This window comes from Xiphophorus maculatus, chromosome 3 (assembly GCF_002775205.1).
Source record: "Xiphophorus maculatus strain JP 163 A chromosome 3, X_maculatus-5.0-male, whole genome shotgun sequence".
Taxonomy (NCBI): domain Eukaryota; kingdom Metazoa; phylum Chordata; class Actinopteri; order Cyprinodontiformes; family Poeciliidae; genus Xiphophorus; species Xiphophorus maculatus.
This window is the reverse complement of record NC_036445.1, coordinates 15,634,284-15,652,236: the sequence shown is the minus strand read 5'-3', so window position 1 is coordinate 15,652,236 and position 17,953 is coordinate 15,634,284. Positions and strand designations below refer to the sequence as shown.

Here is a 17,953-nt window from a genome sequence, read left to right as displayed (position 1 = left end):
CCTGGATGAGCTGCACTACCTGAGCCACTTGTGTGGGTTGTGGAGTCCGTCTCATGCTACCACGAGTGTGAAAGCACCACCAACATTCAAAACTGACCAAAACATCAGCCAGACAGCATAGGTACTGAGAAGTGGTCTGTGGTCCCAACTGCAGAACCACTCCTTTATTGAGTGTGTCTTGCTAATTGCCAATAATTTCCACCTGTTGTCTATTCCATTTGCACAACAGCAGGTGAAATTGATTGTCAATCAGTGTTGCTTCCTAAGTGGACAGTTTGATTTCACAGAAGTTTGATTTACTTGGAGTTATATTGTGTTGTTTAAGTGTTCCCTTTATTTTTTTGAGCAGTGTATATTAATATAATAATAGAATTAATATTATATATATAATTATCCATCCATTTTCTTACACCCTTGTCCCTAGTGGGGTCAGGAGATGTGCTGGTGCCTATCTCCAGTGACTCATTTCGGTCTGCTGCCCTTACGTTTGACACAGTTTAATGCTTCCAGATGCGAAATCTGAGGACAAAATTATTGTGTCTCTACATCTGCTCTGCTTTCTCAAAACTGTGAAACTATAAACATCTAAAATGACTTGCACACAACACAAAAATGCAAGGAACACCTTCATACACTTAGGAATGCAGTTGCAAGTATTTATTCTTGAAGGTTTCCTTAATACAAAACACAAATACAATACAGTCTGTACACTAATTTTCAGGCTTTTTAAGAAATCTGAGGATCCGGCCGTGTTCGATCACTATGAAAGTGGTGCTGTTAATATCAGCATTACGGATCGTCTGTGAGCATGATCAGCTGTTGGCTGAGCCCTCTGGTTCTGGAGACTGCAGAAACTCATAGGGATCGTGCACCATTTCTGTATGATCCCCGACACCCAGGTGTGATGGGCTCCCTGTGGATGCAGGAAAGATTTTTTTTGTTACTACACTAGAGTTGACAATGCATTCAAGGTAACACAATCTTTAAAAGGGTTAACTTTTAAAATGATCTTAAGATTTGAAGTTTCACGTGTTGCACATACCTAAGTGGTGTTGGTCTCTTTCAGAAGCGTTTGAAAGCGAGGAGAGGTTGGATGAAGGTCTGGAGCAAACTCTTTCAGCCTGAGCCTCCTGGAACTCCTGCAGGAGTTTATCAGCGTCATCATAGTGCTGGTGTCCTTCTTCGTTCCCTGGCTCTTTCTTTACCGTTTTACCTGTTGATGTAAAAGTGAGCATGAAATCATTCCAATACTAGGACACCAAATGGTTATTTTTTGACTTTATAAACAAAAACAACCACATTTGAAATCCACAACCAAACAAGGCTGCATCTCACGCATGCTGATGTTCTGTTGTGAATACAACCAAGGGGGTGTATGAATACTATAGGTGATGGTTGATAGATATGCCTCTCATACAAAGGATACTATTAGAAGTATTTTGTTACCTATCTATTGATCGAAGTATGAACTACACATGGCTCATGAAAGTGGACGTATGCAATACCCAAACGACAGCATTATTAACAAAATGATCAACATGCTGAGATTGAACAGTCTGTTTCATTTCTTAAGTGCTTATCAGATCTAATAAGTATCATCCATAAACTCGCACTCAAGGCTGATGCAATGTTCAAATTTCTAATTGAACGTCTGGTTGACAGCAAAAACATAATACAATTTTTTGCAGTTGGATATAAATTTAGACATCAAAGGTTTATTACGCAGATTTTACTGCTGTTTGTTGAAAATGATTAAAAACTAAGACAGAACAGGCTTTTGCTGATGATTAAAAACTTTCATTTTTTTGTCATCTGAACAGCCAACTCTGATTTTTTTTTTGTCCCAAGTGTTGGATATATAACGTTAAAAACTATTCAGGTAATTAAAAAAAAATCCAAAAAAAAAAAAAAAAATCAAGATATTAAAGGATTATCCTCATACCTGAATCATACTGTAGATCTTTCTCAGATTTTCTTTTGACTCAAAAACTGACTGAATGGCTGGAAAATTGTTGCTTTGATGCATTTGACCTGCTGGTGATTTGCAATCAGATTAGCACTGATTGCTGTGGTAGTTATCACAATTTAGTTCCAATAAGGGGGCTGCTCTCTCATGTTTTTGTGTTACAATAATTAAAGTATGTTTACACAAGTACATATGAATACATGTACATACGATTGAAGGATACTCACCTAATGGGTTGAGCATTGAAATATCCAGGGACATATCAGGATAGCTCTTCATTGACATGAAGTCCAGCACTGAACTGCTCTCGCCAAGACCAGTCCCGTCGGACATCTTAATTAAAAAAACAACAATAAAAAAATAAACAAAATTAAAAAGACCCAGAATGAGTCACTAGTTGGTTTTCTAAAACAAAATGGAAAGTGATTACTGAAGACAGATTAATGTCAGGATACCTGCATGTCACAGATACTGGACTTGGTTTCATCAGGTTTCAACATTATGTTTCTTTTCTGAAATATAAAATAAGTTTTGCCAATAGTAAACATTTACCAAACGAATACGATATTTTAAAACAACAAGTAAAGTTTCAGTCAGATTACAGCACCTGTCGAATCTGACTGACGGCCTTTAAATGATCGCCTCCTGTCATCTTGTCCAGAAGGTCGTCGACCCAGTGCTTGGTGACACTTCCACAGCCTTTCACAAAATCCTGTACGCTGTTTAAGACAAGAAGAAAAAAACAAAGCTCAATCTAACTAAGGAGTTCATGAAAAAAAATGATTTATTAAAACTGTCTGCTCATTTTCCACTACCTCAGAGCGCACTGTACTCCTGTCTCATCTCCATACGCTGAATACAGCATGTCGGTCTCATCAGACTGCAGGTCTGGAAAGACGGAGTTCTTCTGAAGACTCTGGATGTTGTAGGCACTGCTGAGAAATGTCACTAAACAGCAAGAAGTACTATGGTTTTAGTACCTTTTTTGAAGTTATGATTCCAATACAATTATAATAAATAACCTGCATGAGTAAAATTAACCAAAACATTTTGACCTACCTTTATGTCTCCTATCTTCTTTGAACCCTAATGTCGTTAAACCAGGCAGAAGCTTATTCGAAAGAGAACTAAGATCAACTTTATGGGTCTCCTCTTCTGCAAAATGAAAAAAAAAAGATCATGTCTAGCTTTTTAAATAAAAAACTCCAATCATGTCAATGTAGAAAAGATGAAAAAAAAACAACAACATCTAGAATAATAACAAACCTTCAGCATCAGGATCAAGCTGGTTTACAACGGTATACAGTAGACTGCCATCTGCATCTTTTCGTAAATAACCCATCTGAAAACAAAGAGCGGTGACAGCTTTAGTCCAAAACGTTCTTCAAACAACACAGCTTTAAGTCATCATACCACCTTATATAAAAAAAGAGATTGTACCGTGAACTATTACTTATGTTTGGAAATGTATTAGCAGAAGCTAACGTGGCACACCTTGGAGTTTGGCATGTATCTGTTGATGCGATCCCGAGCTTCATCTGCAGAATGTTCCACCAGAGCCAGAACATGTTCTTCTGCTGTGCTGTCAGTCAGGCTGCAAGCGTTTCCCTCTGGTTCAAACAGGTAGCTGAGGAAACGGATACGATGTTACAGCATCACAACACTGAACATTCATAGAGAAACAGCATTTAAAAAAACACTGGGGCTCTTCTTCTAGACAGCACTTCATCACAGTACATGTTAGGAAAACCTGGTGACTTACTTGATGTCTTTAACTGGTGTTTTTTTGGGCTTTCTGGTAGATTCCACTTGGAGGGGTGTCACTTCTGGGAGGGGGAGATCAGCAGGCAGGTCCTCGTCTCCTAAAATAGCTGCCTGCTGCGTGAAATCCATGTCTTGCATGAAAGACATGCTGCGCTTCAAGGCTAGAAGTCGGTCCTGGACAAACAAAACAAAAGTTGAACAGTTGTTTTAGTGCCTAAGTTTCTGCCTCCTGTGTTCAAAACGTGTGCATTAATCTATCTGTAGATGCATGGTTTTTCTCTGGGTAGTCCAGTTTCGACTCTTAATCCATAAACATGCACACTGGGTTAGATGGATGTTCTAAACTGCCTTTATATTCAACCGTAAGAGTACACATTGATAAATAATTTCATGACTAAAGTTTTAAGGAATGTGATGTTTCTCCATTACTATTACTGGTTGCATATTCTGATTTCTTAAAATAATTTATGTCATGACTCACAAGTTGTGCACACAATTAATGCTGTTTGCTCCTCTGCCTTTAAGTGAAAATCTACATTTTGATTTAGACAAGGCTGTACGAGTCATTATACATTTATTAAAAAATACTTTTTTTTGTTTTCCGTGCTTGTAACTTATTACTTTGCTCATCATCTTGAATCCTGTATGGAGCAGTTTCTTGGCAGCCTTGTAGTAGACCGTCTCCGGTCGGTTGTACACTGTGGCATTGTCACACATCAGCTTAAAGTCCGCCTGAAGGTAAAAACGTTTATAGACAAAAATTTACATAAAATTTCATTCAACTTGATGATACTCTCAAATTAATTAATCACTCATTTTCAAGGTATGATCAGTGTAATGTCACCTTGAACTCAGTCACTGTGTTGTAGTCGTTGTTCCTGATCTTGTCTTTCATGGTGCTGAAATCCATGGGATGCTTGATGATCGACGAGTAGCCGGGAGCAATCGCATCTGTTACCGGGAACGCAAAGAATCCATGGGGATCCTTCCTGAGAGGCAGAGTAAAACAACGACGTTTAGGTAAAGCAGCAATGTAATGACTTTCCAGTGGAAAGCCCGTATCTAAGATTCTGTGAAGTTAGTATGATAAACATGGACGGTCTTGTGTTTTTTCTGTTTCAGTCAAAATGCAGATCAACATATACAGAGTTTTTCAGCTAAATATTAAGGTTCTGTTGAGAAGTTTACATCTAATCATAATAGCCAGGAATTTTACTTTAGTTTTCAAGTTTTAATGATTTATTATAACCATTTATTTTACAGAGTTGGATGAAGGTTGAAAACTAGAATTAAGAGCAAAAAACTAAATTTATTGTGGCGTCAGATTATACATAGAAGCTGAAATATATTCAGAAATCCCCACTAATATTTAGCAAGTTGCACATTACATCCATTTTAAAGCCACCAACAAGCTTCTGGAATAATACTGGCAGGATATTTGAATTGGTAGCGTTTCTTTAAACTGCTCAGACTATCCTTAAGGATGAGTTCAGGAGTTTACAGGTGTGTTAACAGTGGAACCATTTCAGAAGGTCCATGCTTGTCTGCTTTACCAATTCCAAAACCAGCTTTGATGTGCGCCTGGAATTATTTTTGTAGCAGTTGATTTGAGGAGAAGATAAAGAAGTTGGAAGTCACCCTTCTTCTCCTTTCATCCACCTTTGAGCAATGCACAGTAAAAACTGGTTGTGGAGCAAGCCTCCAGTATGATGCTATCACCACCATGTTTGAGAGTTGATGCAGTGTTTTTTAGGTGTCAATTATTCATGTAAGCTACAAATAGGTACATGGAAAGTCTGCTCTACTCAAACAAGTACAGTAGGACAATAAAAATAGGCAGCCGGTAGAAGCAGTGTTCTTTATTGAGCAGCATATTATTTAGCTGGTGCCACATGACAGAAGTACAAATGCAAATTTGGCTTTTTTCAAGCCCCTCGTGGGTTTATAGGAAAGTCCAAAACTTAAACACGTCTTTAGGAAAACATGCATCATAATTTAAGCTCAAGGTAATATGCAAACTGGACCACAGATGAGGCTGTATGCAAAATGTGACATTTGGATAAAGCAAAGAGCTTAAAATAAAACCTGTTTTACTAGCAGGAAACTAGGTTGTGTTCATGGTGACCTACTAACAGTGTGTTTTATTTGTAAATGTACGTGTGGCGTTGTGCAGCTTGTCAGAAACAAGAACCTCAGAGTAGTATGTTTTCAGTATGTGCATCATCCACACCTTCTAATTATTGTGGGTGACATTACGCTACTATGGATGTTTTTAGACCTTGTTCAGCGTCAACTGAAAGGTTATTAGGCCTTAACAAAATTTTCCCTGGAGAGATGTAGAAATCGGAGCAAATGAGTGCTTCTCACCTCTGCAGCTGCCTCAAAAAGTGTTCCAGCAGTTGTTGGCGAGGAGTGGACTCATTTTCTGCATTGGGAAAACATAAAGAAATACCATTTATAAAAACAGATTTACTAATGTGTCATGAAACTCTTCTGAGGTGTGGGTAGAGATGCACTCTTGCCTTGCTGTGTGCGGCATGCTCTAACTGGTCTGTCTCCCGGCTGCTCCACTTCCACCTTCACACTGTGGTGAAAGTCTTCCACTTCAGGCTCCACTTCAAACCTCTCTTTTTTCTTTTTTATCTCTTCCGGCTGATGAGATACAAGCTGAATATAAATGACTCCACAAAAATTATCATTACGATGTCATCAGGCTGTGTCATCCCACCTCTAACCCTATGTTTATGGTTTTAGACAGAGTGAATGGCTCAATGGGGGCCGTGCCAGCAGCTCCACCAGCTGCAGCCTCCGATTCATTCTGCTCTCGCTCCCTCTTCTTCCTCTTTTCTTCCTGTTGAGTTAAAAATGTGTTTACCAGTTCATGCGTTTATCACGTGGAGTGCTGCTCTTCTGCATACTCACCTTCCTTCGCCTTCTGTCCTCCTCATCCACATACTTGTCTTTATCTTTTTCTGATTTTTTCTTCTTCTTTTTCTTCTTCTCTTTGTGTCGTTCTCGCTCGTGGTCTGACCTGTCGTCGTAGTCGAGTCCTGAGCCGGAGAGCTCTGTCACCTCGCTTCCTCCAACTTTGAGTTTGATCTTGAGGGGTTTCTCGAGAGTCTTGTCCTCATAGTCTACAACCAAAACAGGAATAAATGAGCAGGAATATAGCGTAATGTAGTATGATGCGCATAACATTTTAGGTGCAAGAAAGAAAAGAAAAAAGCGAACTATAATCTGACTTGTAAAAACGTAAGGAATAATGGTTTACTCCTCAGATCCTGCATATGATTGTTTGTATATTTTATTAGAGCGAGAGAAGTCTAACTTTGAACAACCAGCATTTTGTTCTATAAATATTTAAACAAGATAGCTACATTTCCAATTTATGAATTAAGTACAAATATAGTTTTTATTCCTAAAATAATTGAGGTAAAATCGGTAGCAGCAAACTCGTTGATCGGCCACAACATTTCTAATCGGTGCATCTACCTACAAGCAGGCGAACACATAGTATACTCCAAATAGTTTAGTTTTACTCAGTTATAAATGTGTTTTATTAGTACATTAAAATATTACCTTTTCTCTGCAAAAAAAACTGCACTGTATAGAGACACACAATTTTAGACGTATAAAGCACAGATCGATTTTGTAAAATCTGATCATCAAAATGTGCCCTTTAATCATATTTATAATATTTTATTTTCTTATTGTTATGACCCTTAAGTAGCATTTTAAACTTTTTATATTTCTAACCAATATCACAAACTACAAGTCAAAAATACTTGCGTGATGTTCGTATATAAAACTTTAATTTTAAGCGAGCCTGCATCATTTACAACCAATTTTTTGACAACAGTAGCAGGCTAATGAAAAGCAAGCTAAAACAAAAGCGCACCCCCTAAAGCTAATGGTAAATGATATAAAAGCGTACCAGCTACTGTAATCCATTCCGGTTTATGTTTCTTGTGCTTTTTCCCCATATCTCTGCCAAAAGAATTGAAGGCTTTGTGTTTACTACCGTTGTCCTACCACTGTTGGCTAGTTAGCTGAAACAAGCTAACGTGTTAGCAGGAAGAAGAAGGAGGCGGATGTGAAACCATGAAACCATGGTTTTACTTCCGGTGTTAAAAACAAACAGGATTGGATTGAGGAAATGTGATCTAAAAATATTTATGTTGCCTTGATAAGATCAGTGTTGGATTATGAGTGTGAAGTATATAGGCATATTTATAGATTTTTTTTACAATTACAGATGGTTCAAAAATATTTAGTTTCGGGTAAAACAGGATTTGCTTAATGCTACTCCTGAATTAAATATATTTATGAAGCAAAGAACATATGACCATTTAGATGTGTATACAGTGGAAATGTTAGCAAAATAGAAGGTAGTTGTGAGTGTAGCGTGGACATGGAGACAGTAGAACGTGTAATAATTAATTGTGAAAAATATAGAGAAAAGTTAAAACAAGAAATTAGGAAACATGATGTGGAGACATTAAGAATGAATAAGATATTAGTTAAACACAATAAAATAAATAAACCAGTTGTAAAAAATTTTTTCGAAGGAAGCAGGATTAAATAAGAATTTAGGTTAGAAAAAAAGAGGGAAATACTCTGGTCCACACTCCAGCACAGTAGATGGCGATAATGCATCTTAACATTAGATGTCACCCGCCATTAAAGAAGACGTTAAAAACCGGCGCGCTGAGTTTGACTGTCGAGTGTCTCACCATCCGTAGCGTGCTGCTATTGAGCTAGAGTTAGGACAGGTTAGTTAGCTAGTTAGCTAACGCAGTAGGTGTGAAGAAGTTCTGTGAATATCTTGATAGTTGTGCAGCTTTGATGTGAAAATCTCCGAATTTGGATCTTGTTTCTGCCGTCGTACGAGGATGGAAGGCGACCCAATGGAGATGACACCCATCCCAAACATCCATGTGGAGGTCCATGTTAAATCTATGAGGTGAGTTCTTTAGTGCCGAGAGCTGGATATCAGGTGAAACATCAGAGCCACCAGCCTCATTACCACACTTAAGAGTCAACATCAAGGCATATGTTTAGTTAGCAGGATGCCCGTCCTTTTCCCTTCTCCCTGTATACATTATAGCTTTACAAATGGACCACAAACAAAAACATGAAACATGTATGTGCCAAAAAGATCGGCCTGGTTTAACACACATGGATCAAATGATGGTTCATTAGAAGGCTTAAGAAGAACTTTGACATGCTGAGGAGGTTGTTACTACCATCAGGGAGAGAACTAAAAAACACAGGCGGTAATTCAGGACCTACTTTTGATACCACTGGTTTAGTGCAATGAGAAATATAAACTTGATCCTGACATATTGGTTTCTTCTTTCTTCATGCACTTGTCTAATCCCTCCCTCAGGTCTTCATCTAGACTCTTACACACACACATCATATATTCATACCATTTGAATGGTAAAAATGTCTTTATATCTTTTGCGGCTAAGTTACTGAAACTCATAGAAAGTAGTGGGACGTTGTATTCTGATAAAAGAAAAATATTTTTTGAAAACAATTTTCAGTGTTGTTATTGAAATAAAATATTTTTTTCTGATATTGTGAAGCTCTAGTTTTCCGTCACTACATATATCCCAGGCCTTGCTTTTGACATCTATAGGTTCTCGTCTCTAGAGTTGCTTTTATTTTTTTTTTACTTGATCATCCTTTTTTCTTGTAGAGAATGCTTTTGCTGTCAAAGTATTTTTTTGTAAAAATACTGTCATAGTAATAATCACACTTTCAATGTAATAAAGCCAGAGTTGTACCATTTTTATTTCAGTATATCCATAATTAAGGAAAAATGTTGTTAAAATAGTAAAGGATTTGTTTTATGTTAGAAGGATAAGGACTTATTTTCTATTATTCCTGAGGGTGCTTCACAGTTCTGTCTGGGTTTGGATCGGTTTTTAGTGCACTTACACGAACTGCCCTGTAGATGGCAGTGTATTTAGTCACATAGTAGGGTCCAAAGTAGTTGCTTATCTGCAAATTAACTAAAGGCCCATAATGCATCTTTTTTTTTTTTTTTTTTATCGTCGTCCACTCTGGTGGCCACTACGTGTGAAATTACTAAAAAAAAAACACACTATCTGTTCACTTACTTATAGTAAGTTCTTGATGGGTTTTTTATAACTTCGTATTGGTGTCTGATATATGCAAAACATACATGATCGATTCTACAGTTTGACACACTTGCAGTACGTTGATTTTATTCTTCGTTTCCTTTTCAGCACAGCTAAATCGTCTGAAGTGAAGATGCACGTTCAGGCGCTGCTGAATCGCCACAGCATGACTTTTGGAAACTACAGATGGACTGAGTTTGATGACAATTTCCTGCATAAGCATGTGGATTCTGTGGTCATTGATCTTCAGGAGACGACACAGGTTAGTTATTTAAGCATTTCAGATGGTTTTTTTATTCTTTTTCTTTTTTTTTTGCTTTAAAAGTGGAGTAAAGCACTGACCACTTTATGCACAGCCCCTCGATTTAAAGAGCTGTGACGTCTCCATTCATGTCTTCACTCTGAATGAGGAAGGACCCAGCACACTCAGTTTGGAGGAGGATGAAAACCTTTCAGCAGCTAATCACTGGCTCCTGCCAACAGGTGGAGAAATGTTGCTTTCTATACTTTAATGCTTTTTTTTTATACTAAAGATGACCTGAAAATACAGATGCTTCTTTAATTACCACCCCCTAAGAGATGATGATTATTTTTTGTGAGGCTGAAGTTAACTCAGGTTTTCATATCTCTAGAAATAGTTTCTACCCTGGTAATGATGTCTGAAAAGCCTCAAAACAAATCCTTCTATTGTTGCAGCAGCATAATGCGGGGGGAACTTCCACATTAAAAAATAATTATTTTCAACAAAATCATGCCACACTTAATAGCACCCTTGCTGTTAATATTTTGCCTGACCCCCCCCCTCTTTTTTCTTTTAATACCAGTACTTATTGTTATCTTACAAAAGTTTTACCAGGTTGGTGCATTCTGGGAATTTTATCAAGTGTCCTTTGAATAACAAATATAGGAAAAATATTTTAAGTATTGTTTTAGACTGTAGACATGAGAAATGACTTCATAGTAATTTCCTGACTTTTAAAGGGCAACATAACTCTCTTTACTTGAATGGTTTGTTCTGTCTTTCCCATTTTGAAGAGTGGCTAAGAGAAATGAGCTGCCGTGTCACGGTATATTTAAACCCCAGGGGAAAATCTATGTAGCAGGAACTACCATGCATGCCAGAAATTGTGGCACTTGTGAGATGATCCATGTGGGATTTTTTTTTCTTCCACCAAATAATATTTGCATTAGTCAGTGTAAGAATTATTTAATATAAGACATTTTACTCGATATGTGGAAAAGTGTCACATTCTTATAAAAAAATATGTCGACATGGTTGTAATGCAAGATCATGTCACACTTTGGTAAAATATTTATTTTTGATGAATGAAGTGCAGTAAGCAGCCGGGTTATTTCTTTGTTTCGCTCTTGTGGAAATCTGGAATTCATGGACATTTATCATAATAAGTCATCATGAGCCTTTGTATCACAAAAGTAGGATTATAAAAAACTTCTTAGCATACTCAGAAAAGGTCGTCTTTCTAAAAAACATTTTTATAATGTTTATATTGTAGGAAAGACGTGCATGTTGACTCATTAAGATTCAATCTAACCTAAATCTTGTTTTATATGCCTTGTCTTTAAATAGCTGAATTTGATGGGCTCTGGGAGAGTCTTGTATATGAAACGGGATTGAAATCCAAGGTAAAGTAAACAATCAGTGCTTTAAAATGGGGTCGGGAGGTTGTAATGCAATTTTGCCATCATATCACTTTTTGAAATTCCTGTTGTTTTTCTTCAGCTTTTGGATTATGTCACAACAACAATTTACTTCTCAGATAAAAACGTCGACAGCAACCTTATTTCCTGGAACCGCGTCGTGCTTCTTCACGGTAAATTGTTTCAAAGCCGTAGTGAGTGACGCTGTCGGATCCCGGCTGTGATTTGACTGATTCATTTCTCTGTGTCTGTGAACACATTCAGGACCTCCAGGCACAGGGAAAACATCACTCTGCAAAGCTCTTGCCCAGAAACTGTCAATCAGGCTGTCAAGTCGGTAAGATGGCCATCATCTCAGTGAAACTGCGACTTCACCTATTGCTACACCCGTTCTATTCATTTCACAATACACCCTTCGCCCTACAGGTATACCATTGGCCAATTTGTGGAGATTAACAGTCATAGTTTGTTCTCAAAATGGTTCTCAGAGGTACACCTGGCTTCTTTGTTGGAAAATTCGTTTAACTGAAAGATATTTGAAACCGCATTCTCTTTCCAGCTACTAATCTTGGTTCTTTGTTTCAGAGCGGTAAGCTGGTCACAAAGATGTTTCAGAAAATCCAACTACTGATTGACGACAAAGACGCTCTGGTGTTTGTTTTGATTGATGAGGTAAAATCTAGTTCATGGGAAATAACCTGAAACAGAAATCTATTCACTTCAGTTTTGTAGTAGTCAAGGCAGCTTGATGTTTCACCTGTTGTTCTGTTATTTTTTTTTCTTCTCTTTTTAACCTTTTACGGGATTGCCATGACGATGCAGGTGGAGAGCCTGACAGCAGCCAGGAAGGCCTGCCAGGCGGGAACAGAGCCGTCTGATGCCATCCGAGTGGTCAACGCCGTTCTCACACAGCTGGATCAAATCAAACGGTCAGAAAGCAGTTTAAAACCTCTTCGAAGTTCACGTTTTATTTTTATGATATCACTTAATGTTTCACAAAGATTCAGTCTTTGTCTTGTATTGACAAGTGGGCTAATTTTGCAGGTATCCCAACGTGGTCATCCTGACGACGTCCAACGTGACTGAGAAGATCGACCTGGCGTTTGTGGACAGAGCCGACATCAAGCAGTATATCGGACCTCCGTCAGAGAAAGGCATCTATAACATCTATCTCTCCTGTCTGGAAGAGCTGATGAAAGTGAGCAAGCAAAATGCACATTAGTTATTTTTTTTTTACAAAATAATTATACTCAAACTTTTTTCTTACAAGCCTTGGTGTGTTTTATAAAACTTTACGTGATAGACGACATAAATTAACACCTGATTTGGAGATGGAAGCAAATTTGTGCATTTTTTTTATAAATAATCTCAAAAGTGTGACATCTGTATTCAGCCTCCCCTGCAGAACAGGTAAAAGACTGGTACATGTTTTGTCAGCTTTTCACGTCGTGACACTGAAATTGTGTCCATTTTAAATGGAAAAAATATGATATGACGAGAGCACCTTCTTCATATGTTTGTGATGTCCCTTATATCGCTTGAGGCAAACTTATTGAGCCGTCTTGAGGTTTTCCTCACATAAAGGCCATAATGGTTGCCATGTCAACACAATATCCGTCGTAAGCTGTGGATCTCTGCAGCTCCCCCAGAGTAACCATGGGCCTCTCTTTCTCCATCTAATTATGTTCTTCTTTAGGTGTACAACTATCTTTGGTTGTTTTCATGTGCCATATTCTGTCCAATTTTTAGATGACGGATAGAATAGAGGTCTGTGAGCTTCTAAATACATGTTGGTTGTTCTATGGCTCATCACTTTCTAGCTTCTCTGGTGTGTGTATATATATATATTTTTTTATGATGCCATTTGTTCACTGATGTTCTCTAACAAACCTCTGAGGCCTTCACAGAACAGCTGGATTTATAATGAAGTTAGAGCAGATGAGGTTAATATTTTATTTTAGGGGACTCAGAGTTAAGGCGGCTGAAAATACATGCACGCCACACTTTTTGGATTTCTATCCTTGCTGAAACAAGGTATAATTTTTCTTTGAATTTATAAACATGCACTGCTTCATGACGGTCTATCAACAAAAACCCAATGAAATAGATTTATGTTTGCATTTGTTTATTTATTTCAAACAGGTTTAAAAAAAAAAAAAAAGAGAACAAGCAAACAGTCGGATAGAAAAACGTGCATACATAGCCAAGAACAAAATAATTGGTTTACTACTAGTGTTCTGTTTGAAAAGGAGCATTTAACATGTGAAAATGAAGGCGAATTCAACAGCACTGAATAAGATGACAGTCATGTAGTCAGCCAGTTAAACTATATGAGCTGAAGGAAATTTAAATGTAAGTTAGAGCTAGTGTGAAAATCCCAGATTAGTGTTTTTGTGGGACACAAACGGTGATATTCAGTTCATTTTGACCAACACTTTTACGAAAGCAGCCACTGGAAACGAACAGGTAATCCGAATGCCTGTTCTTTCTCATGCATCCAGTGCCAGATCATCTACCCCAGGCAGCAGCTTTTTACTATGTACGAGCTGGAAACCATGGGCTTTGTTAGGAGCGAGATTTCTGAGCTCAGTCTGAAGCTGAGGAACATCGCTGTGTGAGTACCAAATCCAGTTAACGCGAAAGTCATTAAATCACCAGCTCTGCTTGTCATAACATTCACCGAAACAGCCGGAGGCTCATGTTTTGTTTCTCTTCTTCAGAAAAAGCAAAGGTCTGAGTGGAAGAGCGCTCAGGAAATTACCCTTTCTAGCTCATGCCCTCTTTGTACAGGTAAGCATTTAATTAGTGGCTTTGCAGAACAAAGAAATGACATGGATATTGTTTTAAATGAATTTTGCTTGTGTGCAGACACCACCAGTAACTCTCGAAAGGTTCCTGAAGGCAATGTGCCGAGCGGTGGATAAACAGAGGGAGGAAGAGGCCAATCTGATCAATGGTGTCTGAAACTATTACGACACCTTAAAGCTGGCACATAATTATTATGTCAATCTTTCATTCCTGATGTCTTTTTTTTTTTTTTTTTTAAACCTTCACAGTTCAGTTGGCAGCACTTCAATTAATCTGTTATCAAAAATATTGCTTTAACAAATCCTGTTCATCACTTAAAGCTCTTTATTCAGGTAACTGCTGGTGCTAATATCTTAAAGCAAACTGTATCAGGAAAGGACTTGTTATATGAAATGCTGCTTTGTGTTCGCTCTCACTGTCTCACAACTTTAACCGTAACAGTTTTTGTGTTTTGCTGGTTTTGCTTAAAGGCAAACTGTTCTTCCGTCACCATCGCATACGGTTGATCCTATCAGTAAGAACCAGGCATGGGCAGCTGGAGAAAACTCCAGTCAGACTTGTTTTCTATCTTTCCATTAAACTGACTTTGAACCCTAGTAAGGGCGTACTGAGAAAATGCTTTTGTGATATTTGAGATTGTGTGTTTTTAAAACCTCTGCAACCGGTTCATGCTGAGGTGGAGCATTCTCAGTTAGCAGTATCATACTTGTAGAACATTAAAATGTAGCATTCATGATGTAGTTTTGTTATGGAGGGATCTAGTTTTTTGTTCTAATTGCTCATTTGTCTGATAAGTTGGCGTTTTAAACTGCCAGCTTATTAAGCTGTAGGGATGTGATTATGATATCACTTAATGTTTCACATCCCTACAAGTGTTATGCAAAGCTACATCTATTTTTATATTCTTGTTTGTGTGTATGAATGCTGTTCATGCATTATGTTGTAAACATTTTTCAAAAGTGATATGTTTTTTTCCCCCAAGTTGTCTAAAATATCTAAACTCATATTCTTGACATTTCTGCATGTAATAGTTTAATAAACCATGTTGCTTCTATGTGAAAGATACCACTTAGTGGTGCACATAAGTTGCTGCAGAGTTTTACACATGAGAAGCATTTTTTTTTTTTTTTTTTTTACATATATATATACCGTATATGAGTTGCATTATAAATGCAGAAAATCCAATAACAGCAGATTGCAGCTGGACTTGCACCCGTTTTGTAATCCGTCTGATTTACTCCGGTTGTTTACAAATAGGAGGGATATTTTCCTGGAAATAGAAATTAGTTATGCAGCTCCAGCGTTGGTACTATTTATGAGTGGGTCATAATTTGGATGCCATAGCATGAGTTCATAACACTGCAACTGGAAAGCGTTTGAAGAATGTTTTCTATGACAGTTTACACGAGGATATCAGAGGCCGCGTTGTTCAGACGAATCGGATTTGCATTAGGGAAATGCTCTGCTGCCTCACATGTCACTTGCAGGTTTGGTGACAATGTGCCTTTTGTTTGTTGTTGGCAACTCTCATTCATCCCACTTCAAAGCAGGATCCTGTTGGTTGTCCATAATGAAAGAGGAAAGCAAACACTGAATGCATCTTCAGTCACACCCTGCAGTCTCAGTCTTATCGCTGTCATCTTGCTGAATGACTTTTCTCAGGTGTTTTTTTACTGTGGTTGTAAAGTGTTTTATTGCTGTATTAGATTTTACTGTCAAAAGCTCCATCATCAAAGGCAAAGATTTCTATTCTAATCAACACTATTCAGAAATGGATTTCCCCGCATTCAGAGAATTTATTTTATTAGGCATATTTAACTTGATACATGCAATTGGTTGGGGCCTTCCAATTTTGTTTTTCAAAGGTTTTTAGTGTGATTTAAATGAAAAGGGGAAGTTTGATCAACACAAAGTGGAGAATGAGGGCACACAGAGTAAAGCAAAACTGTTGGAAGGGCCATGGTAAATAAAACCATAATTGCTCTGTCTGGAGGCCTTTTTTTTTTCTTTTCGACTGTAGTCGCTCCAGAATAGAGGCAGCTGTTTAAAGGCAGTCAAGCTTGAGAAGTAACAAAAGTCAAAAGCCTCATTGTTGCAGGATTTTATCGCAGTTTAAAATGTCAGAAAACTCCAAATAAGACAAACAGCCTGGTATTTATCCCCTTCAAATCTTGTTCAGGTACATTGCTGAGAGCAATGGAATATCCATGCATGTGCCAGTGGGGATTTAAAATAGGGGGTGGGGGGGATTAACTTAAACACATACTTCTAGGTATGTTGAGAGAAAAACCGAGCAGAGTCGCACACAAACGATGGAAAGTATCACTCATTTCTCTGAGGTTTAACGTGTGCATTATTGCTTTCAAAGCTGAACACTGCGCCGATTAAAATCAAGTTCAGAAAAATACCCTAAACTTTTTTGCCGCTGTAATGATCCACATCCTTTGCCCAAAAACATAATGGGAGCTTATAAAACTTAAATTGTCTGGGTTTTTCCAATTCTTCATCTGCGTTACAGGCTTTGATCACACACACCAGTGTGTGTATCCAAACGAGCATTGCCTCTAAAAAAAAACAAAACTCTCTCTCTGCTTCTATTTCCAATCAAATCATTTCTGCCTGGTGCTTTCGTCTCTCATCTCTGCTGATTCTTCTGTTGCCCTTTGTGTTTGTCTGCCATTTAAGCAAGATGTTACAAGGTGATGGTGGGAGAGGGATGAGAGGAAGGTAACTTGTGAAGAGCTGGAATCTCAGGGGTCGGGATGCATAAAGAAACGGTGATAATTAGGCACGGCAAGTCGGATCAAAGGCGACTGCTATGAACGAGCTATGCAAATATCTGTTCATCTTGTCAACCGCAGAGTGATCTAAGCATCGTGTGTTTGTGAGGACCCATAGCAGAGAACTGACAGGGAGCGGTGATTATTAACAGCACCCAGGTTCATTAGGGTGGGGCGCTTTTGTTGTATTACTACCATCATGCAATTAAAGATCTGCGGTGCCTTGCCACTCATACCTCTTGAACATTGACACATTGTTTCAAACAACTTTTTAAAATTTGGATTTAATTGGATAGGTGAACACAAAGTCGTTTTTGCAACTAAAAGTCTTTGGGGACGTCTAGAGACAGAAATCTTTGACAGTACCTTGCAAAAGACTGGAAAGAGGGTTTCTGTGAAAAACAGCTTTTAATTGCGACAGTTTCTCAACTGTGAATTTTAACGAGGCCAATATATCCGTGATCGAAACCATTCTATTCTATCTATAGGATCGTTGTTCTGCTGGAGGTGAACTCAGCAGAGTCCACCGTTCTTCTTTAATTACGCTATAAGTTCACAGGGACCATGAATCCAACATGAACTCCGGCCAGCTTTACTGTCCCTGCTGAAGTAAAGCCTCCCCACAGCATGATGCGGCCACAACTGTGCTTCACCATAGAAATGACAGTCCCTCAACGCAGAATTTTGCATATAGCTACAAAACCTAAGTTTTAAGTTTGTTCTCATTTCCCCAGACTTTCTTGTGTTTGCTGTGTCCCTTTAATTGTTAGTGGCAAATTGTAAACAGAGCATATCTTTTTGCTGCTCTCCCACAGAAGCTGGATTTG

The 17,953-nt window shown here is 38.1% G+C and overlaps 2 protein-coding genes across 2 annotated transcripts; one reads left to right on the top strand and one right to left on the bottom strand.

Annotated features, from left to right (window-relative positions):
- Nucleotides 1-630: 630 nt before the first annotated feature.
- On the bottom strand, nt 631-7,834 carry brd9 (bromodomain containing 9). Its single transcript, XM_014470844.2, has 17 exons — nt 7,665-7,834; nt 6,653-6,864; nt 6,459-6,581; nt 6,253-6,382; nt 6,098-6,155; nt 4,575-4,719; nt 4,352-4,462; nt 3,729-3,904; nt 3,461-3,593; nt 3,233-3,308; nt 3,026-3,121; nt 2,782-2,914; nt 2,574-2,685; nt 2,422-2,478; nt 2,194-2,299; nt 1,043-1,213; nt 631-913 (listed from the first exon to the last, which is right to left on the bottom strand). Exons 1-17 carry the CDS (start codon nt 7,711-7,713, stop codon nt 813-815), a joined length of 1,989 nt encoding a protein of 662 aa, XP_014326330.1. The 5' UTR covers nt 7,714-7,834; the 3' UTR covers nt 631-812.
- Nucleotides 7,835-8,411: 577 nt separating this feature from the next.
- trip13 (thyroid hormone receptor interactor 13) lies at nt 8,412-15,442 on the top strand. The gene is made up of 13 exons (XM_005804685.2): nt 8,412-8,693; nt 9,988-10,141; nt 10,236-10,362; nt 11,468-11,523; nt 11,621-11,711; nt 11,803-11,875; nt 11,965-12,028; nt 12,124-12,210; nt 12,361-12,467; nt 12,583-12,736; nt 14,040-14,152; nt 14,259-14,328; nt 14,407-15,442. The coding sequence occupies exons 1-13, from the start codon at nt 8,623-8,625 to the stop codon at nt 14,500-14,502; spliced, it is 1,263 nt and encodes a 420-aa protein (XP_005804742.1). The 5' UTR covers nt 8,412-8,622; the 3' UTR covers nt 14,503-15,442.
- Nucleotides 15,443-17,953: the final 2,511 nt, after the last annotated feature.